Source organism: Myodes glareolus, chromosome 6 (genome assembly GCF_982192425.1).
Source record: "Myodes glareolus chromosome 6, mMyoGla1.1, whole genome shotgun sequence".
In the NCBI taxonomy this organism is placed as follows: domain Eukaryota; kingdom Metazoa; phylum Chordata; class Mammalia; order Rodentia; family Cricetidae; genus Myodes; species Myodes glareolus.
Window position 1 is genome coordinate 14,596,143 of NC_142031.1, and position 23,877 is coordinate 14,620,019.

At 49.6% G+C, this 23,877-nt stretch overlaps 1 protein-coding gene across 1 annotated transcript in view; it reads left to right on the forward strand.

The window, feature by feature from the left end:
- Igsf21 (immunoglobin superfamily member 21) overlaps window positions 1–23,877 on the forward strand; it is a 223,448-nt gene that overhangs the window by 75,506 nt on the left and 124,065 nt on the right. The window contains exon 2 of the mRNA XM_085690366.2: window positions 17,509–17,621. Within this exon, the coding sequence (XP_085546492.1) occupies window positions 17,509–17,621 (113 nt within the window). The remainder of the gene's footprint in view (window positions 1–17,508; window positions 17,622–23,877) is intronic.

Here is a 23,877-nt window from a genome sequence, read left to right on the forward strand (position 1 = left end):
CTGTATTGCTGACATTTGGGACCAGGTGACTATTTGTTATCTGGGTCTGCCCTGCATCCCATGAGCTATTTCACAGAATAGTGCCCCTCTAGGTGTCTTTGAGTCATTTCCAAATGTTCCCTGGGGACCAGAACTCACCCTGCCTGAAAACCACTGTGCTTCTGTCAACTGCAGTACAGAGCAGAAGCGTCAGGCACTCAGTAATGAGGTCCAACTTAGGAGCTGGGCAGATGACTCAGTAGTAAAAGCGCTTTCTGTACAAACATGAAGACCGGTTGGTCCTCATATAAAAGTGGGGTGCAATGGTGTGTGTCTGTTACCGCAGTACTGGGGAGGCAGAAGCTGACTGATGAATCCCTAGGGGTGCCTGATCAGGCAGTCTAGCTGAACTGTATCAAAGAGCTCCAGGTTCAGTGAGAGATGTGTCTCAAAAAAAGGTGGAGAGCATTGTCCTCCGGCCTCCAAATGCACATGCAAATTTATGCACACACATGCATAAATGTGGACACACACAATCACACCACCCCCAACACACAAATGCACATGTACAAACATGTACACATGCAGACACTATATACTCACACACACACACACACACACAGAGAGAGAGAGAGAGAGAGAGAGAGAGAGAGAGAGAGAGCAAATCAGAAAAGCAGGCCCATTACCATTTGGTCATCAAGAGACTCTGGTCACATGAGCTCATTTGGAACAGACACAAACTGCATCTTTCAGAGCACATCTTAAAATAACAGGGTCAAGGAAACAGAATTGTCACCAAGCAAACTCTTCAAATTTCTAAGCCTTTGGTGCAAGAATGAGGTAATCCCATGCAACGCCAGTTGCTTTTTTAAGAGAGAGAGAGAGAAAGAAAAAAAAGACAAAAACATTAAAGAAAGATCCTTTTCCATTGCCCTCAGCTTCCAAGTCCTGGCAATTAATTCTTATATGCTGAAGAACTTCTGTGTTTATGAGGCATTATTATTTAATGGAGGCCTATTTTAAATTGTAATTTTTTTCATTAAATTGCCTCATTTTACTTATTAAGGCCAGTTTATATCCTAGCTTGTTCTGTGTTTCTTGAGTAATAACTATTTTTCTTTTAAGATATTCTGTAATAACTTATTATTCCAAGTTGGAGACGCTTCCCATGGCTCATGAGTTAGTCCCCGTGATGTTACATTTGAGGGTGGAGGATGCAGGGGAAGGTGGAGGATGCAGGGGAAGGTGGAGGATGCAGGGGAAGGTGGAGGATGCAGGGGAAAGTGGAGGACAAGTGTGAGGGTGGAGGATGCAGGGGAAGGTGGAGGATGCAGGGGAAGGTGGAGGATGCAGGGGAAGGTGGAGGATTAGGGGAAGGGAAAGGATGCAGGGGAAGGTGGAGGACAAGTGTGAGGGTGGAGGATGCAGGGGAAGGAAGGTGGAGGACAAGTGTGAGGGCAGAGGATGCAGGGGAAGAGAGAGGATGCAGAGGAAGGGAGAGGATGCAAGCAAAAATTGAGGATGCAGGATAGATCACCTATAGCCTCTGCTCTGGGAATCTCTAGGCGGGAAGCCAATGAGGACAGTGTAACTTCTATGGGCCCTTGAGACATCCAGGACACTGGATCTGCTCTCCTTGGAGCCTTCACATGCCAATCCATAAAACATCTAACTAGAAGGAGAACGGAGACACAGAGAGGTCAGTTGTGAAGGCCAGCTTCTGTATCCAGGCACAGCCCTAGGCAGCTTGCCTGTTTATCTTCTTGCCTTTCCCTTGCCAGCTGTACAAAACAGAGAGTAATCTACATATGATAGAGGTGGAAACTGAAGCATGGGTCCTCACAATGACTCCCCCAGGGCTGCATGGTCAGCCCATGGAAGAGTCAGAAGCTGTCACTGGTTTGTATCGTTCCCAAATTCGAGGTTATCCTCTCTGAGCCCTGTAGTCCCTAACAACATACAAAATGCCATCCTCTTCCTTCTCAGCCTCACCACTGGTCTTGAGAAATAAACACCATTGGCCCAGTTCTCAGCCGAGATGACTGAGGCCCAGAGGAGTCACCATGTGCCGTCTGAGCACAGCAGATGAAGGCCAGTTCAGTCTGGTCATCTATGTCAGCTGAGCATTTTCTCTTCTTTTCTTCTGACCACCCACAGCCTCCCGTGTCCAGCTGCCTCCCCAGCCTTATGCACAGCCCCACCCTGGGACTCAGACAGCACAGAGACAGCGTAGGTGACCATGGCTGCTCATAAGCACATCTGTAGCACATCCGAGAAGGTCTTTCCCCGCCTCACCTGACCTGAGATGAAGAGATGGCGGTCCTTATCTGCCCTCGACACAGGAAAGCTCTGGAAAGCAGGTGGTTCACATGAAAGAGTCAGAGAGATGCCAGTGGCAAGTCGCTGTGTGACCCCGAGGCTCTGGACTCAGTGCTCCCACATGGATCATAAAATGTCCCTAGAGGCTGGAAAGCCAGTTGAGGAGTCCTGACCCAGGACAGATTAGATCTATCTGTCTACTAATTTTCTTATTTCCTCCTCCCTCCCACCACAAAGCTACTGAACACCTGCTGTGTGCACTGTTATTGGAAGTCACACAAATGCCTGGGCTTCTTCTGTGCTGTGACCACGCCCTCCTCCTCATCTTCCAGTCCTTTCCATCCATGTGGCAATGAAGAGAGAACCTGTGGGACTGCATGTTCTCTGACACAGGCTGATGGTTGCATTGCCCTGACTTAGGATTTGCTCATATAGCCTAGCCAATTTGCAAGGAACACTGGGGAAGTGTTCCTGACTGAATACTGGTGTGTGTGTGTGTGTGTGTGTGTGTGTGTGTGTGTGTGTGTGTGCAAGTACTTAGGCACATAACAGTCTGTGTGGGTCAGAAACGCACATGTGTGCCACAGAATAAGCATTCCATACAAGAGAGGTGTGAGCATTCCAACATAAACTTGGGTTAGAGAGCCTGGCATGGACATAAGACCACAGGGTCTGGACAGAGCCAAGGGTGGCAGCTACAGTATGTAGGCATCTGCGCCTGTAGCCCTGTAAAGAGTTCCCCCAGGTATCATGTTTCCTGACAGACACCTCAGAGGCAGAAAGATGCATTGAGCAAGGCCTGCCCCCTCTGGCCTCAGTGTCTCCTCTTCGTAAAATGGGAAGGGAAGTCCCTCACTTTAGCTTCTGTGGGGAAATGGAGGAGCCTCAGGTGTCTGTGAACAGCCCCAGGGTCTCCTTATTAATAGTATAACCACATCATTATCAATAATGAAGCACAAATTAATAATAAATAAACAAACTAATGATAAATAATACATACACCATGAATAATACATTAATACACCCAGGCTTCCAAACATCTATTGCCTTTGACGTGGGGTACTTGATGAGCTGGCTGGCGATCACAGGGAGGGGGCTCTGTCGAGGAGGCTGAAGTACTGAGGGTTCAGGGTATCAAGCACATTCCTAGAAGACTGAAAGTGCTTTGGTCCCTAGGGGCCCAGAGCCGACCTGACCTTCTTCGGGGACATTAGGGACCAGGAGTCCAGTGAGATAAGCTGTGCCTTCTCCTCTGGATGTTCTTACCTAGAATAAGATAGCAGTGGCAAACACAGTGCCAAAAAATCTGGGATGTGGCTCAGCTGATAGAGTGCTTGCCATGCAAGCCTAAAGTCCTGAGTTCAATTCCTAGGACTGTATAAGCCAGGCCTAATGGTTCAAGTGTACAATATCAGTACTTGAAAGATGGAGGTAGTAGCATGACACATTTAAGGTCAACTTCAGCTACATAGTGATTTTGACCAGGATGGGAAGGGGCAATTGATAAGAAAAGAAAAAAGCAACAACAACAACAACAACGACAACAACAACAACAACATTAGGCCTTAACAGAATCACATAGTGTGGGTGGGGCTGCCCAGCAAGGAGGTCTGGAAAACGTCTTTTCATCTGTGGTTTCATCTACTTGGATATAGATTATCATGATGCAGTTCAGGCTGGCCTTGAACTCACAACCTTTCTGGCTCCACCTCCAGAGAGCTGGGTTTATATATGTGTGTCACTGTGCCCTGGCCATACAATTTGTCTTGAGTTAGCCAGTAGCTGCAAAACATGATGACGTAATAATGGGAACATGCACTTGACCTTGAGAAGGCAAATAGTCGACTGTGGGAGACAGAGTGGCTGGCTGGAAAGGGTGTCACTGTGCTGTGTTTTAGGATCATGGTAGATGCAGTGGAAGGGATCTTGACCCAGATTCAAGAGGCTCTGCCCAGGATGAAGATGAGGCATGAGTCAGGGAACTCTAGGGCAAATAGTGTCTTTGCCATGACCTGAAGGCATGATAAAGTGTGAAGTGATTGGGATGGAAAAAATGTTTTTCCAAGCAGAAGAAATGGCAGGTGCAGAGATCTGTTCGCTGCTGGAAGCCTGTTGTATTTAGAGAGGGCTAAATAACTCAAAGTGGCCGAGTCTCGGGATGAAAAAAGGCAGAGGGGCCAAGAATGGGCGGAGGATGAGGCAGGTGCTTTAGCTGAGCCTTCCTGGGGCCATAGCTTCATCTCTAGATCAATGGAAAATCAAAGCAGGACTTGGGTATGAAACCCTGACAATTTAAGAGCTGTTCCCAGTCATACAGATCATGAGGGCACATGCACACTGTGTGTGTGTGTGTGTTTGTGTGTGTGTGTGTGTTTGTGTGTGTGTGTGTGTGTGTGTGTGTGTGTGTGTGTAATGGGAAAGTGTCCTTCAACATCATACTGGTGCAGTCACTACATGCCCACGTCACCCAGAAAGCTGGCCATGTCTGAGGATGGAGAGTCACGTGGTATATCCAGTGGTATTACGGCAGGCTCCGGTGGAGATGCCAAGTGAGCCACTCTGAGTTCCTAAAAGGGAGCATCAGTCTGGTGTAAACCAGGCAGGGAGAGCATAGTGCTGAACCTCGATATTCATGACTGGACCCATTTAGCTGAGCTCAGAGAAAGAAACCCCACAGGAGGAAGGAGAACAGGGTAGAGGCGGAGGCTTGGGAGAACTCCTGGCAAGGTTTCAGGCTAGCAAATGCAGGATGTGAGACTGATTGAGTTGGAGGGGCTGGGAGAGGGGAGCTCATCAGGGGCCCAGTTGGCCTTGACAGATTCTGAACTTGATCCTGAATTGGAAGGCAATGGGGCGGGGAAATTGAATGATATTAAGCAGAGACAGGGCATCAGTATTTGCATTTTAGAACTATCTGAAGCGCCAGGGGTGGAGGTAAAAGAGATTAGCAAATCTGCAGGTTACAGAACAGAAATCTGCATTGCAGGATCCTGAGGAATGATGTTCCCAAACGGAGGTAGAATGGAGCAGAGAGTGTATGAGAGGCAGTTTTGATCCAGCCGTCCCAAGACTGATGAATGGGTAGCTTTCTGTTCTGGGTGCCTCTCTTTTCTTTTGCAGTCAGAGACGGTGGTTGGGGGCACTTGTGAGTTCACTCTGAAAGGCATATTTCATAGAACCCCATGTACCTGTCTGTAAGGTGTGCTTGCAGTAATTGGTTCCCCGTAATAATATTTATTACGACAGTAATTACGCAGCACAGGAACCCAGGGAGGCTGTCGGTGGCTCTGCAATATGATATTTATCTTCATGAGATAGGGGTGACCTCATTTCCTCATGAGTGATAATACATGGAGTTCTCTTGCTGCCATGTGGAGATAAATCCCAGACCTCATCAGGGGGAGGGGCATCAGGAATTGATGTGGCCCTGGTTCCCATGGTCCATGCCCCACCAGCCTTAAATCCAGCAGGTGGAGGCCCAACAACTCCCAGTCCACATGTCCTCTTACTTTGAGTCACAGTAGAGTCCATGCTGGTTCCCCAAAGAATAGGTCATCTCTGAACCATCTGCATCATTCAGCACTCATTCACCCAGAACAGCAGAGAGGGTCCCTGCCCACCAAGATGCCCTCATCTGCCGGCAGACACAGTCCCTGTCCTGAGGTGGAGAAACAGACAGTTCAGGCTGCTTTTCTTTCTTTGCTGACTTGCTTGGAGTCAAAGAGTGATGGTTTAGGTGACTGGCACTCATAAGGCCAAAGTCATTGGTCTAGAAATGGCTCCAGGGGATTGTGTGGCAGCAATGAGCAGAAGCTGACTGCTGCTGTTTAGATGCGTGTCCCACAGGCTCGTACGTTGGATGTGAGTATCCCATGGGCTCTTGCACTGAATGTGTCTCACGGGCTCATGCATTGAATGTGAGCATCCCACAGACTCGTGTGTTGAATGTGAGTGTCCCCACAGGATACTGGCGCCAGCTGGTGGTGCCGTTTAGGAAGGTTGTGGAAGGGAGGTGGAGTCTGACTGGGGGAAGTAAATTTCTAAGGACAAGTATTGAACTTTGATAGCTCAGCCCCACTTCCTGCCTTCTGCTTCCTGAATTTAGTGGTTTAAGAGTGTCCCCCATAGGCTTCTTTGGTCCCCAGTCGGTGGCCTTGTTGGGAGAGATTTAGGAGGTGTGGCCTTGCTGAGGGAAGCATGTCACTTGGGATAGCTTTTGAGAGTTTAAGGCTGAAGCCAATTCCAGTTTGTTCTCTCTGCTTTATGCTTGTGGTTCAAGATGTGAGCTCTCAGTGTCCTGCTCCAGGACCATGCCTGCCATTTGCTGCCATGCTTCCTGGCCATGATGAACTCTTATCCTCTGGACCCTAAATCCAAATACACTCATTCATCTAAAAGTTGTCTTGGTGTTTCATCACAGCATCAGAAAAGGGCTAATACACTAATGTGGATACACTGTATCACAGCATCAGAAAAGGATTAATACACTAACTGTGGATACATTGTATCACAGCATCAGAAAAGGGCTAATATCCTAATGTAGATACATTGTATCACAGCATCAGAAGAGGGCTAATACACTAATGTGGATACACTATAACCACCTGCCTGAAGTTCCAGTGCCCATGCCTTCCCTGCCACGATGGGATACACCCTCACATTGTAAACCTAAAGAAACACCCCTAAATTTGCTTTGGGCAAGTATTTGGTCATAGTGATTAGAAAGTCACTGATTGTGGGTACTAATTTTTAAAAATGCTGAGACAAGCAATTTGGGAGTTTAAAACAAGCATTTTCTTTTAAAACACTAAGCAAAGAAATAAAGAACCAAATAAAAACTATAAAGATTTTTTTTGTTTAGGTGTGTGTGTGTGCACGCATTCATGTGCACATGCACACATGTGTATTTGTGCACATGCACATGAGTGCAAGTGTTTCTGGAGACCAGAAAAGGACATCAGACCCCATGGAGCTGGAGTTCAGATGGTTGTAAGCTGTTTAGCATGGGTGCTGGGAATGAAATTGAGATCCTTTACAAAACCATGTGTACTCTTAAATGCTCAGAGAACTTTCCAGCTCCCAAGTAAAAATCCTAGACTTCCTTCCTCAAAAAAATATAGTATAAGAGATCCTGGAGATGGAGAGAATAGAGATGACAAGGAGAGACCAGTGAGCTTGAAGACATCAGGAGAGATGATGTTAGGAATAGGGAAGAAGAGATGGAGATACCCATGGTATGGGGCGGTGATGCTAACATGACGAATGAGTAAATGGAGACAGGCAGGGATGTATGTTTTGGAGAAACAGGTTAAGAGTTAAGCATTAGAGAATGACAGGATGAGATTCCATACACAATGATGTTAATGGAAAGACCTCTCTAAAGAGAAGGTGCATGCGTGGATGAAAACTGAGGCACGGGGCTGTGTGTGGAAGGCCACATGACCCTGGCAGGTGGATGCATCATGGGCAAAGACCTTGAGGTGGGAGCATGCTGAGTGGGCTCAAACATCAGCGGTGCTTCTTGTGAGTAAGGGGCACAGAACAAGTGGAGGGTGACGGGGTTAAAGCTGGAGTGGTAGGTGGGTGCAGAGTTGGTGCCAGGGGACCAATTGAGAGTGTGCTACAGTAGTCAGTGGGTGGTGGTGCTAGATCCAGGGAGGTGGCGATGGAGGGATGAGGCTGTTGGATTCTGTGTGTCTTAAACAGAGTATCCAGGCCTTGCTGTCTCACTGGATAAGAGAAAGGCAGTGTGCTAGGAAGAAGTGGGTGCTTGAGAAACAGGGGAAGCACCCCATCACTTGGGACCTTGTCCTTTGAGGGTGTAGAAGGCATCCAAGTCATGAGTCAGGTCATGCTGTGTCTTCTATTGCCAGGGGTAGGCACAAGGGATGACTGCATCTCTCTGGGCAAAGGCTCCTGGCATGGGCATGAGATAGGGTGTGGAGTCAGGAGCTCAGTAGCAAGAGCTACCTGGAGAAGCTGGACTATGGTCCAGATCAAGGTTGCTGGGAATACAGGGTGGCATTAGGGACCCCAAGGTAGCATCACCTGTCACCCTGTGTCTGCTGACCTGTCATACCCCTCAAGCAGTCACCACTGCTCCCTGACCCCAGCCTGTCATGCTGAAAGTTTTTCCTGGGATGCTGTAAGTGAGTCCCACTGCCTGTTCCCTAGCTTCTTCTCTGCCCTGCACTTCCTGCTGCCCCTATGGCCATGTTGTGCAGCATCCTGAAGAGGAGAGGCTGTTGGACGGGCACTCACTATCCAGGGCTGGTCTTCTCCTTGGAAAGGAGTCCTTGGTCTGCAGCCATGAGAAGTCCCTGGGTGCTCAGCTGTCACAGACCTGGCCCAGAAGACATGAACAGAGGCAGTTTGGAGGACACTTGAGGACACCAGTAGTCCTGACTTAAAAGGGACAAGGCACTTCTTGTGGGGCCCCTGGGACCTTCGTCCTCATTCACTATGGAACAGTCAAAGAGAAAGACAATTTATTTTGTTCTTGTGAGATCTCCAAGTATGGGTGATGGCAGACAGAAACAGTCCATAGTCAGTTTGTGTTTTTGAGATGGGACCTGGTTTAACCCAGGCTGACCTTGAACTCACTAAGTACTACAGATGACCTTGAACTTCGGATCCTCCTTTTCCCTCCACCTTGGTGTGCCAGGATTGCAAGCATTAGCCAGCATGCTTAACTAGAAAGTGAGCTTGTAGTAATTTACCCAAGGTCACTCACTCATGGACCAGGTGAAGCTGTAGCTGGGAAAAGCAACTCAACAGTCTGCAAAAATCTCTTCAGGTTTCTTGTGCAAAGCCCCTTATCCTCGGTCCTGCACCAACCAGGACAGACAAGGATCAAGCTAAAGTTGGCCTTGCTTCTCTGGGCTCCCTTGCTGGCTGGTCCCATGTGGAGTCAGGTTTAAACCAAGTCTGATCACAGCTTTGAGCCTGGCACTCAAGAGAGTGACCCTACAATGCTTCTAGGCTTCCAAGGAAGCTACAGTCATTTCCTACTGAGATGGGGGGAGTGTATCTTTTGGGTTTTGTTTGTTTTTTTGGTTTTGGTTTTGGTTTTCATGACAGGGTTTCTCTCCATAGTTCCTGTGTAGATCAGGCTGGCCTTGAACTCACAGAGACACACCTGCCTCTTTTCCCCCAAGTACTGGCAATAAAGGTGTGCACTACTACCACCCGGCACTAAATGTATCTTCACCTATTCTGCCTATGTCACTGTCAGGGGAAAGCAATGGTTGTGTTCAGTAAAGAACTATTTAGTTAGGATGCAGCCAGCTCTGCTCCCAGTCCACCTGATGCTGGGCTTAGCAGGACTCAGGCATCGGAGCTGATTGACAGGGAGTTTAATGCTCACCATCACAGATTCCATCTACCACTGGGGTCTGAGTAATTGGTGGATACACTTGTCAGACCAGTGATGTGGGGTGTGTGGGAAGGAAGGTGGCTATGTGCTCCAGCCAGGCCCCTGCATCCAAACCAGATCAGGCTGAGCTGGCATCTGAGGAAGAATTCTGCAGAGCAGAAAGGCTTTAAAAATCCCTTGTTTGACAGATAAGGAAATTCGGAATCAGTGGGCACACGCCTGAGGTACCCAGAGCTGGTCCAGCAACAAGGCTAGGACCAGATACAGATCCCTGCACCCTCCTCTCTGTTCTCAATGCCCTGGGCTGGTGGATGAGCCTCTGTCCCTACCCCACCTGCTCAGCTGCCTCTGCCCCACCCCATCCTGCCCAGGTCAAGATGGGGGTTCAGCAAGGCACCTAGATGCAGATCTCAAGGCATGAATGACCATTTGAGCCCCACTGCATCATCTTCTTTTACACTATTGTCCAGATGTTGGCCTATGTCTTTCCTTCCTGGGACTGACCAAGAGAGAGAAGAGGCCAGAGGTCAGAGGCCCAAAGGGTTGGTTTCACTTCCTACATGGGTGGTAACTGGGGAGAGTGAAGCCCACACCTGTCTTTGCTCTTTTGAACTCAGTGGACCCTTATCCGTATCCCACGGAAGGAAACAGTTCCACAGAGGTCCCATGCTCTGCCAAGCCACTGTGGAGTGGTAATAAATGATGCTTGGCCTGGCCCTGCACTAGCTGTGTGCCGGTCTGAAATCGGCTTCCAACGATGATGCCCTAGCAACCGAGGAACCTGCAAACTGGGGGTGGGTAGTCTTGGTGGACCTGGTTGAGTCCCATGACTCTGCTCTGGGTGGTGGCAAAGGTTGGGAGTGGGGAGAGATTGGCTTTAGAAAGTCAGTTAGACCTGGGTTCAAATTCCACCCACCATTGTCATCCACATATCGTGGAACAAAGTGCTTCCCAGTTCCGAAGAGCACAGCCTGTGCAGACAGAGACATGAGCAGCTATGAAAACTGGAAAATCAGCCCTCATTATCATCCTGTTTCTGTGCCCTGGGGATGACCATAAAGAGAGGCAGGTGGACAGTCACACTCTAGCATGCTTTTGTTGTGGCTACCTACAGCATTCATACTGCTGCCCCAGCTAATAGGAACAGGAGAACCAAGATGCTGGGCAAATTCCAAAGAGTTCTGCACAAGAGGTCTACCTTCCTTAGAGTGTGGCGTCCAGCACCCTCAGCACCCATTGTTCCTGAACTTGAGGGGGCGCAGCCGCCAAGAGCCTGGGAGAAGCACTGAGAAGCCACTGGCCCTGATGGTACCGCACCAGAAGAGGACATGTCTGTAGTGATGTTTTGTTTGTGTTTTAACAAATAAAGTTTGCCTGAAGATCAGAGTGCATAGCTAAGCCACGAGAGGCCAGGGAGTAGTGGCACACATCTTTAACTCCAGGATTTGATAGACAGAGGCAGAGGGATCTTTGTTAGTTCAAGACCACCCTGGGCTACACAAGATTGAATCTGTCTAAAAAAGAAACAGAGCTCACACAAAGGTGATCCCAGCACTTGGGATCCCACACTTTTAATTCCAGCACTAGGGAGGTGCATACAGGAGTGATATGGCTGGGCAGAGAGAGCAATATAAGGAGGAGGAGACAAGAGCACAGTGCAATCTGAAGACAGGATCGCCCCTTTGGTCTGAGCACTGGTAGAGGTAAAAGAACTCTCTAGTTGCTGGCCGCTCTGCTTCTCTGATCTTCAGCATTAACCCCTATATCTGGCTCTGGGCTTTTATTATTAATACCAATTAGATTTGTGTTATGCATGTCCCTTACCGTCTGCCTCTCACTCGCCATAGTCTACTCTATTCTACCCTAGTTCCACTGAAGCTCTGCTGGAGACTTGATTCAGTGTGTGAGCTGTTTGCTAGGATTTCCTACCATGGGTCAAGCCTGGAGCCCACCCACACGCCTCTGTTGTGCTTCTATCCTGTCTCACATGCTCTCCCCTAGATGCCTACTTAGCTCACATGTTCCATTATTTCAGCCTTCTCGAGAGAAGCTTGCTGGGAAGTCCTGTTCTGAAGGGCTCTCCCCCATTCCTCTCCTTGGCATTGCCCTGATAGATCCTTCCTCCCCACACATATCACTTTCTGATGGCTTTCCATTGATAATCAATGATGGCTTTGTCTGCTAGAACATCAGCCCCGTGACGGAGGGAGATGCTGCTGTCAGCAGGCCAGCCTGTCTCAGTTTCTCATCCTGCTGCTGTGTATGAGAAAAAGATCTTAAGGCAAAAAGGGTTTTACTTAGCCCAGCTCCCTGTCCATCTCAGTGGGGAGGTCGAGGCAGTAGGAGCTCATAGCCGCTGGTCACAGTGGGGAGGTCAAGGCAGCAGGAGCTTGTAGCAGCTGGTCACGTTGATCTCTGGTCAGAAGAAAGCAAGGGATGCATGCACGCTAGCACTTAGCTAGATTTTTCTACTCTTCTACAGCCCAGAATCCCCTGCCTAGGGAATGGCACCACCCACAGTGGGTGGATCTTCCCACTTTAGTTAGCACCAGAAACCCATCTCCAAGGTGGCTCCAGATTCGGTCAAGTTAACAATCATTTCCAACTGTCCCAAACCCCATAGCCATCCCACCGAGGAGAGACAGGTGTCATTATTTACTTGCCCAATCGTTTCTCAGAAGTCGCTGGCTGCAGAAATTGGCTGCCTGAAGTGGAAGTCAGAGCTCCATCTCTAGAGACTCCCAGTCGTCCATGAGACCCACGTACCAGTGTGTCCATCTAATACAGCACCTCCCCTGTCACAGTCGTTTGCTGCACCCACCCATGCAGGAGGCTGGTCTCTGTCATACCCAGGGATCCCCGTGACTTCTGACATCATTTGCTGGTGTTGCTCACACTTCAACTCCATCTCCAGATCTGCAACCACGCTCATTCCACCCCCACCCACAACCTTTCTCCTGTCTCAGCAGCAAATAGTGGTCCTCCCTGACCAACTGCCCATGCTCTATATCCACTCACTCATGCAAGACACGGGCCTTTCCTCCCACCTCTGGTTGTGAGCCCATTGCCTACCTGGCCTGGTGGTGCTCAGCTTCTGTGTGTAGGCGTAGGCTGCTTGTTCGTTTCCGGTTGCCAAGATGCAAAATAATCACACTGAAACTATATTAATTGCAACACTGCTTGGCCTATGACTCCAACGTCTTCCTAGCTAGCTCTTACGTCTTAAATTAACCCATTTCTATTAATTTGTGTATCACCACATGGTTGTGTAAGGTTCCATCCAGCATCTGTCTCCTGCGTTGGCAACATGGCATCTCCTCAACTCTGCCTACTCTCTCTTCCCCTATCTGCTTGGAATTCCTGCCTTGCCCTATTCTGCGCTGCAATAGGACCAAAGCAGCTTCTTTATTAACCAATGGCATGCACAGCATACAGAGAGGAATCCCTCATCACCTGTCTATACTTCAAAAGGGGGAAAACTGAGAAAAGGGGCTGGGTGATCAAGCCATGCCTGGTGGGATCAGTAACTGGACTGCTCTGTGATTTCTTTGGCCGCACCCCTACTCCCTGGAATTCCAGACAAAGAAAAATACAGGCTGCGGGGTCACTTGAGTTTGCTCGCACATTCTTTCACCTCTGCTGTCCCTGGAGAGTCTGTGACATCATGGGGTGGATGTGCCTTTGAGTGGAAAGGAACTGAGTGTGAACCCCAGCTGTACTGTGTGATCCTGGCAGCTGACATATGTGCTGGCAAGTTTTATGTCAGCACAAGCTAGTCATTTGAAAGAAGGGAACCTCGATTGAGAAAATGTCTCCATAAGATTTGGCTGCAGGGCATTTTCTTAATTAGTGACTTAATTAGCGGGGGAGGACCAAGTCCATTGTGGATGGTCACATCCCTGGGCTAGTGATTATGGGTTCTATAAGAAAGCAGGCTGAGCACACCATGTGAGCAAGCCAATAAGCAGTTCCGTTCCACGGCCTCTGTCTGCATCAGCTCCTGCCTCCAGGTTCCTGCCCTGCTTGAGTTCCTGTCCTGATTTCCTCCAATGATGGACTGTGATCTGGAAGTGGAAGTCAAATAAAGCCTTTCTTCTTTTGGTCATGGTGTTCCATCACAGCAATAGAAACCCTAACTAGGACCGAAGGGCTCTCTAGCAGGGCTGAGCATGGCAAATATGGTGTCCACTGGTTTGGCCCCTTCCCTTATTAAATTGTTAGCTTGCATTCCTAAAACTAGCCCTTAAGGTCTATTCCCTTATTTGACCACTGACTCATTCCTGAGATTGATCACCAGGGTCCAACTATCAAAACACTAAGGTCCAGCAACCAAAATTCATTATTTGGCCACACTGGCTAGCCTGTCCAATCAGGACTTACCAACTCATTCTAACTCAGACTTCCCCTCTTTGCTCCTTAAAAACGCACTGCTGCAAAAACACCTGCTGCCTGCCTGTCTGATCTAGAGGCAGCCCCATCCCCATCCCCTTGCTTGTCCCTCCAGGGTAATTAATCTCCGTGCTAAGACCTTGGTATCTAGGTGCGACCATACTGACTCCAAGGGGCTGGCTCAGCCCTCCATGGGCAATACCTCTCTGTTCTTCTGTAAGGCGTTGGAAAGGGTACTCTTCTTGAGAATTGCCATGCTGGGTGTGTGTGACATGTTTAGCCAGTGCCTGGTACATGCCATATTTACCATGTCATACAGGTTTGGTTTGCCCGGGAGCACCCCAGTGGCTTGTAGTCCTTTCGACTGAAGGAGGCCTCCTTGTTGGCTGCAGTTCGGGACCTGGATTACATACGCAGTGCCCAGCCTCCCTGTCCCTCTCAGAGCCTCCCCGACCCCACCGCTGTATGATTCCGAGTGGCGAGGACATGTGGTGTTTCTTTTTCTTCTCTGTATGTTTCAGAATACATGGGCCATCTATATTACCCTGTTTCTCAGACTCGGGCCGCACGGGAACAACTGTGTTGTAAGACAACTCAAAGATCGGCCTTGCAAAATGGTATGGTGGCTACTTTCTTGGACCCCATGGCCTCAGAGGCTCTCCATGAACCTGACTGCAGCTTACATTAGCGAGGGTCCCAGAGTGAGCCCCTGCCTTCAATCCTCGCTCTGGAGTTGTAGCCATGCAGGTCCGATTTGATTCCCACTTCCACATTGATCCCTGAGGTCTGCTCTTGTTTTTGCCTCTCCGAGTGTTGGAACCATTAAGCTACATGCAAGGGTCAGGCCCCTGGGGCTCGATCCGCTCAGGTCGCCTGCACAATTGAAATCCCAGCCCATCCTGGCTGCTTTTCTCATTAAGGCGATTGGACTGGATTGATCTAGTCAATCAATAGGCAGACATCAGCAGTGGGAAGCCCATCAAACGAGCCTGAGTGGTCAGCCCCAGAATGAAGTCCCCACCAAGTTTCAGTGGGCACGCGGCCCTCTGAGTTGGAGGTGGGGAGGCAGAGGCATGTGCTGGAGATCTCACAGAGGACTGTGGGGGTGTGTGGAGGCAACAGTACCCCCAAGATGTGGCTACTGAAGCACATACAGATATCCAAAACTCCTCCTCAACCAGTCAGCTTGTAGTGGGCTCCCCCAAGACCAAGCACGAGACCTGCCCTCCCTTAAGTGTCTAGGCAGATGGGGTACAATTGCTGGGTGTTAAAGAGGCCAGGGGTGGTGTCTCAGGGCCTATTCCTTGGAGTAAGAGACTCTGAAGCCAGAACAGGGGTGGGTGGACCAGATCCCATTGTGCCTCAGGGACCTGTGTGGGGTCTCAGAAGGGGCCTCCCTGACAGAGTGGTTTGGAGACACTGGGGTGTGTGGTCCCTCGTCTGCAGGCCCTAGAAACCCATTATCTCATGCAGGCTCATGTTTGACCCTTGGTCGGTACTGGGTGGTGCTGTTTCGGGGGTGTTTGTGGGATCTTCACGAGACAGGGCCTGAGTGGAGGAAGTGGGTGACTGGAAGGGGAAACCTTCAAGGTTACAGTCCCGTCCCACTTCCAGCTGGAGCCCTCTGCTTCCTGGTCAGTGTCATGTGACAAGGGACAGCTGTAACCTGTCACCTCAGTAGATCTCAGCTCCTCCCCCCTCTCCCCCCCCCCCCCGCCACCCTGCTCTTGAGGGACTGCACCCTCTCAGTCCAGGAGCCAAAAAGCGAACCTTTCCTCCCTCTTGTTGCTTCCACCAGGTATTTAGTCACAGTAACTGGAGCCACGGGCAATCGTCAGCCTGGTGTGTCACTGCTCCCAGCTTGTTGGACCCCAGCCTTTTCCTTTGGTCTTAGAGGGTCTCAAACATTTATTTCTTATTTGTCTAAACAAAGGATCTAGAAAGAAATGAAACCTTCCACAGGTGGAGAGGTGGGGATGTCGCAGGTCCAAAGCCTGATTTCAGCTCCCCTGGGGGTGTCTAGCCCCCACTTATCCCCTGCCCTTTCCCGCTTCTGTGTCTGACCAAATATCAAGTGGAACCTTTGGAAAATGCATTAACTTAGCAACCCACGAGCTTCCCCCAACCAAAGAGCTCAGATGACTGCCAGAGGGCATCTGCCCCCGACAGAGGCCCCCTCTGCTGTAAGTCCCTCTGATGTCTCCACCAGGGTATCTGGAAAGTGCCTTGGCTCATGACTCTCCTTTATTCTGTTACTATTAAAACTTCATGAAACTGCTTCTGTTGGACCATGAAATTTAGGGTAACCTAAATCTGTGTTCATAGGCCGTGGTCAACCATATTTGACTTCAGATAAGTTATCTCTTATCCCATTTGAAATCAGAGTTGTGGTTTTCGTGTCAACCTGTGTGTGTATGTATGTATGTGTGTGTATAGTTTGTATGTGTGTGTGTTGTGTGTGTGGTTTGTGTACATACGTGTGTGCTATGGTGTATATGGAGGTCAGAGAACAGCTTTCAGGAGTCTGTTCTCTTTTTCAGTTGTGGGTTCTGGGGATTGGACTCAGGCTGTCAAGCTTGCCCAGTGGGTGCTTTTACCTCTTAACCACCTGGCTGGCCCGCTGTGGGTCTTGTGTACAGAAGGCTGACGTGTGGAGAAAATTCTTCAGTAAGAGGGATCTATGGGAGCCAAGGAAGTGACAGAAAGGACATGCCAGCGAGAGGGAGTGATCATGAGATCAACTCTGTCCCCCTTCCTGTAGGTGAAGACTGAGTGGTGACCTCTGCATGGGAGGCCCAGCCCTCCGTTCAGCGGCTCTCCTCACTTTCCTGTTACAGGATAGCGGTCACCATCCCAACTACGTATTGTTAGGTTCTCGGTGTCTTACTCAAAGAACTGAAGAATTACATATAAATACCAAAATAGGAAGGGACTTTATTCAGCAGTACCGTGAAAGTGCAGGTCAAGAGATCAGGGCTCTGAGTGAGTCATTCCCGAGGAAGGAGGCCCACCCCTTCTCCTTCTGAGGGTTCAGGAAAAGGAGGGAGCTGAGTGTTGGGGTGGGGTGAGGGTAGTTTTCTGCTTTGATTTATAGGCTTGGACTATGGCACCTTTATTCACATGAATGTCCTTTCCTATAATGCCTATGATTCTAATCATATGCATGGCCAGTCATGCATACGCATAGATGGAATGTAGGGTATTCCCTTCAAAGTTCATCCCAGCATAGGCTGCCTTTACTGCAAGCATCTAAAGTCAGTTCAGGCTGGAAGGACTGGATGTGTTTGGTCGCTGACAGGGAGTTGCTAAGGGTTGCCAGGAGGGAGTGGTCTGCCTACCACACCCTTTGGAACTTGGGGGTGTAGCTCGGTGTAGGCAGTGGTCCTGAGTTGCTAAGTTCCCCATTATGCTTGCCTGTCTCACCCCCTCTCCCCCTCCCTCTGCAGGCTACCTGACAGTGAACATTGAGCCCCTTCCTCCTGTGGTGGCTGGGGATGCAGTGACCCTGAAGTGCAACTTCAAGACAGACGGCCGCATGCGCGAGATCGTGTGGTACCGGGTAAGTGGTCGTTCCCTATGGCTGTCTCTGTGAACTAGGACTGTGACGGAGTTCACAGGCAAGGTTGTATCCTCAGTTCTGGCCATCCCTAAGCTTCCCTTGGCTCTCTTTCTTTCTTTGGTTTTCTCTGTGTTTTTGGTAAGCCCGGGGCTCTGTCAGTGCCCCAGAGAAGTTACTGAGAAGTGCAAGCCCCAGGGACTGTGTGCGGCTGGGGACAAGACTCGTGTGCTCCTAAGCAGGGTGCTTTGGCCATGTTCTCAGAGTGCGAGAGAGGACAGGAAGGCTTCCTGTCTTTCGAGATGCCTTTCAGTCGAGTGGGGTGATGCACAGACAGCTCAGGAGGCTGAGCAGGAGCTTTGCTGGTTTTAGGGCAAGCCTGAGCTACATAGTGAGAGTCTGTCTTAAACAACCAAAAAGCATGGTGCATGTCAGATATTTTCTGCCACTTCAGCTTACTGCATGAGACCCAGCCTGGCGCCTGGCACCAGCTACCTAGGCCTGAGGAGGGAAGTAGCTCAAGATGTACAGGAATCACCCAGGTGCCCAGATGTAGCACAATTAATAAAAACCCAGAGGCAGATGTTGGGATTCAACAGAAAAGCAGAACAGCCAGCCATTGACTCTTACCTCTGCCTCAGTCTGAAATGTTGATCCTGCCTCCAGGGATTTTCAGAATGAGACTGTGTCTGAGAGCTGTCTTCTCCTGGTTTATAATCCTCTCCAGGGCTGGGATTAAAGGCGGGCACTACCACCTCCCGGTGTCTACGGCAAGCTAGTGTAGCTACTGGGATTAAAGGTGTGTGCCACCACTGCCTGATCTGTAAGGCTGACTAGTGGGGCTGTTTTACTCTCTGACCTTCAGGTAAGCTTTATTTATTAAAATATAAATGAAATATCACTTCACCCAGGTGCCAATGGTGACCGTGGGAAGAACAGCTTTGGGTCTTGGTGGAATGAATCTCTGTGGGTCTGAATGGGGTATCCCAGCCTGGTAGCTCCTAAAAGAGCAGGAGCTGGGCTCCTGAGAAGGGTGGCAGGCTTGGAGGCTGGACTGTGAGAACATAACCAGGGATGCCCCGACGATTCCTCTCCTGGGATCTAAGCCTGGGCATCATTTCCCAGTTAAGGCCAAGACTGTAAACGTGTTCCTTTCTGCCAACCATAGAGTGTGAGTCGCGGCTCCTCCACACTGTTTGGGGACAATGTGGGAACGAGAGGGCACACCACGTCCCCAAACCTGCTGTGCATGGAAGCCAGCAAGTTGAATTTTGTATAATTTTTCCTGTGTCCCAAAAATACCTTCTTCCCCTATATCGAACAGTTAAAAAAAAAGTAAAAACCATGCTTTGTTCGTGGGCCATGTGGAAATAGAATGTGGGTGAAGTGGACTCCCGCCTCAGAGTTAAAGATACCTGATAGAAAGCATTCTGTAAAGGGTGGGTGTGTGCTTGCCTGGCTCTTAGGGAGCCTTGGTTTAGAATCACAACGCTGTGTAAAACCTGGTGCAATGCATACCTGTAGTCCCACCACTGTGAGGTGGAGGCAGGAGGATCAGAAGTTCAGGAGCATCCTTGGCTACTCTGCCTGGCATTCACCCACAGAGCTTGGAATCTTGGGGTGAGGGGTGAGAGGAAGAAGTCCTGGGTACCTCAGTGTCCCACCCAGGCCGCCCTCCACCACCTCCCTCCATCATTCACATGTCTTCCTCAGTGCCTTCCTTGCCATCCATCTTGAATTTTTGAATGTCTTTAGTTCATCATTTGCTGATGAGTGTTGTTTCGTTGACTCTGGCCACGCTCTTCTGAACCCAAGGCTGTCCCCATCTCAGCATCATAGCCCCTTCTGCTTGGAACCAGCTCCAAGGCCTTCCACCCATGCCCTACAAGTGAGAGCTGCAATCTTGGATCCATGGTCCCCAGTCCTCGGAGAGGGAGACCAACCGGCCCAGACCTGCAGGAGCCTAGCCTTGAGTTGTATTGTCATCTGTGGAGCCACAGGCTATGGGGGCTGCTTGACTGTCACAGACGGTCAACATCGAGAACCTGAGAGAGAATAAGCCCAGCTGCTAGCTGTCACTGTGGTCACATCTCATCCTCCCTTACCTGGGGTAGAATCAGGGAGGAGAGAAGAAAGGCATTATGGACTGGTAGGAATGGTCCCTGGTAGGTGGGGTAGAGTTGGGGCTTGGAAGAGTCAAGGGGCCCCATAGCCTTCTATGCTCCCCCCTCCACCCCCCAGCAGTCAACATGCTAGAGGAGAGTATAGTCTTCCAGCAGAGACAACTTCCAGAGGAGAGACAACACCAGGCCTGACTAGGCCCGTGCACAGAGTGTCCCTGTGACTCTGTAAGCTTGAGGCACAGTATAACTTGAGTCTCCAGTCTGGACAGAGGCTTCCACCTAACTTCTGCCCAGCCCAACCTAATCCCTGCCTTGACTACTTAAAGAATTGGTTATATTTCCGGTGGGTGTCAGGCCCTATGTATGGGGCTACAGTAGAGTGTACTAATTTATCTTATTTCATTTCACATCCTTTGACTGAAGTCTTCTGGCATGGGAGGATGCAGATGTATGCAAATCGTATGCAAATTACCCACTGGAGCCAAATGCCAGGGGCCTTTTTAATTCTGGAGCTGGACAGGGTGGTGGCTCAGCTGTCTGGTTGCTCTCCTGGGGACCAGAAGAGCCCACATGCTCTGCCGCTGATGGGGAGGATTGAGGCTGGGGCAGAAGGAAATTCCAGGAAAGATGCTCCATGCTGCCAGCTTTTTCTCCCCTTTGACTGCTGCTGTTCTGGCCTTCCTCTTTTCTCACAGAGACAGCTGAAGAGAGAGAGAGATAAGAACTGACCTACCTAAGTGGAGGCTCCAGGACCTGGGGCTGGGCAGGGTTTCCAGGGGGCATGGGAGAGGCAGCAAGGAAAGTCCCAGCCTCCTTCTCCGATGAACACCCCTCCACACACCGGACCAGCCCCCTTAGCCTGCCTCCATCCTTCCCCCACTCCAGAAGCCTGGCTACAAACAGCAAACTGCCCAGTGCCTTTTGCTTCCAGGCCCCTGTGACTTCCCTCCTCCTGCCTCCCCCAACTCCTGAATGAGTTTACAGAGCCTGGCTTAGAAAGCTATGAATAGATCCCACAGGCCCAGCCAGGCCCAGGCTTCCAAACCCTTCAGGAGGGAAAAGCAGGGGCATTGTGATGAGCCATCACTGCCGGGCTCGCTCACCCCAATGGGCACTGAGCAGTCCAGTGAATATGTTAAGTCTCGCAGCTCTGCTGGGCTCTAGAAAAGCGTCTGTGCAATAGATCATTAGTTTCCCCAAGGCACAGAAGCCTGAGTGAGTAGCTCAGTGGTAGAGCACTTGCCTAACATGTGCAAGGTTCTGGGTTCAATACCCAGCACCGCACAGACACATGCACATGAGTGTGAGCATGTGCGCTCATACACACACACACACACACACACACACACACACAGAGAGAGAGAGAGAGAGAGAGAGAGAGAGAGAGAGAGAGAGAGAGAGAGACTTTTCAAAGCATAGAGAATAGATTAGATTGATTCTTTGGGGGAGACTGGGGAGTCAATAATACTTTCTGACCTCTGGCTAGACATCTGGGATGCCTAGAAGGAAGAAAAGTGATGGAGAAGTAGCTGGAACTTGGATACCTTGCCTGAGGTCTCGCTAATAGGGATGGAACTCAGGCTAGCTTGGTGAAAATGCCAAAACTACCAGATTGTCTTAGGAGAGTACAAGTGGTCAGAACGTCCCCCAATCCCTCCCCCATGCCAACCTGCATCATCCATGTGGCTGACACTGGTCACACATGGCTGTTCTGATTTAAACTAAAAAGCAAAATGCTTCCCCCCATTCATCCAGACGAGCCATTTCCAGCACTTGCCACACAGAGCCGGTGGCATCAGATTGCAACGGAACAAAAATAGAACATTCCTGTCTCTGTGCGGGTCTGTTGGAACCCAGAATGCCTCTGACATTCAGATCTCCTCCCCACTGGAGTCTCTAGAATATACTGTGCTTGCCTGTCAAAGGCATGGCGCTGGCTCTTCACGGAGCCTCTTCACTTCCTGGCAAACTCACGCCACAGTGAGTTCCAGCAAAGTGAGTTGTATTGATCTTGTGACATATCATCATTATAGCATGTGTGTTTGTGGTGAGGGAGGGTGGGAGGAAGGAACTGGTTATCCCTCTTCAAATACATCTGAAAACAGAGAGAGGTCAAGAAAACGGTCAGACTCGGGGTCTCCGGTAGTGCGGTGTCTGTCCTGTGACCTAAGGAAGGCTTGCATCCTTCTCATCTCCCTGGGACTTTTCCACTGTTGTATGGGTTCTTCTCCTAGACTGGAGTTTCCCAGTATCATCTGCAAGCCCTGGACATAGTTCTTCCTATTCTCCCAGCAACCTTCAGCAGCTAACCGTGTGAAGGTGCAGTTCCATACACGGTCAGTAGGAGCTGGCCATCTAAGAGTCCTCCCACCTTAGGGCCCAAGAAAGAACTTATTCTTGATGAGTATTACACAATAAAGTTCATTTTGTCCTTCCTGTCCCCTGGGGTCATGTTTAAAAATAGGATCAGTGCTAACCTAAGTGGGTGACATTGAGCCACTCCTGGGAGCTGGGCACAGGGTCAAGGGCTTTACACTTCAATTTCATGTTGTCACTGCGAGGCAAATAATACTGTGAGTTCTGTTTTTCAGGAAAGGAAACCAAGGATATTCAAAATATTGGGTTTCAGATCCTATTACATCCCCCAACTTCTCCAGAAAATTCTAGATACACCCTCCTCTGACCACCTCGGGCATAAAAGTTGTATCTTGTTTCCATGATTCTGGGCAGCTACTGCAAAGTCACCTTGATAAATTAACAGAGGCTGAACTTTGGAGAGTTGACCTGTGGGCAAAAGAGTTTGCAATGCAAGTGTGAAGACCTAAGTTCAAATCCCCAGAACCCAGTTAAGCCAGGTGTGGTAGCATGAGCTTCTGTAATTCCAGAGCTCCTATGGGGAGATGGTAGACAGAAACAAGGGGATCTCCTGATGCTTGAGGGTCAGTTAGCCCAGGAGAGGCAGAAGAAAGTCACAAAAGACTCCATCTCAAACAAGGTGAAAGGCCAAGGTCAACACTTGAGCTTGACTCTATAGGCACGTGCCCACATTTATGCACACGAATATGCACATGTATGTGCAATGTATGTGTGTGCACATGTATGTGTGCATGCTCTCTCTTTCTCTCTCTCCCTCTCTCTCTCTCTCTCTCTGAGCATGTGTATGTGCACATGCTCTGTGTGTGTGCATGTGTATGTTTGCATGCTCTCTCTGTGTGTGTATGTGTGTGTGTCTTTGTCTCTGTTTATCTGTCTATCTGTCTGTATCTCTCTCTCTCTCACACACACACACACACTCACACACACACACACACACACATTCACAGACCATCCGTGTAGTCTCCTGCCTAGAGCGCACAACACACGTGTCCACAGACACTAGCACCTGTCTGTCTGGAGACGTGCAGGTCTCTGCAGACTCCTGGTGGAATGTGGGAACCAGGCACATTTCTTATTAGGATATCCTGTCTAAACTCATTTAGTTGGGGGTCGCCTGCCCAGCAGGCAAAGCCAAAGGTCTGTTTATATCATAGAAATCCATTAAGCAACCACAGGGAATCATGGGAATTTAACCTTTCATGGCAGTTTTTATCACCGCATCTTTGTTTTGCCTTCTTCCTGCACTATTTATTCCCAAGATCTGCTCTGAACACAGGTTACGAGGCCATGGAAAGAATGCCACAGAAGGAGATGGAGGGGGAAGGAGATGGACACGTGGCTCTGCTTTCTGCAGCCTTTTCTCTTTAAGGATTTATTTATTTATTTGCTATGTGTATGTATGCTCATCTCTGTGAGTTTATGTAAACCACATATCTGCAGGTACCCAAGGAGGCCAGAGGGCATCACATGCTTCAGAACCGGAGTTACAGGTAGTACTAGAAATGAAACCCATCCCCCTGCAAGAGCAGCAAGAGCTTTTAACTGCTGAGCCGCCTCTCCATCTCTCTGGCCCCTTTCTGCATCCTCTCATCTCACCTTCTCACCCGTGGATGCTGTGGATGCTGGCGGCTGGGGTGTGTTTGTTCTGAGATACAAATGATATCACTGGGCCCTGCATTCTCCTCCACTTACAGACAGAGAGGGAAAGCACAGAGCTTGGAGGCCAGAAAGGCAACAGAGACAAAGGAAGGACTAGTAGT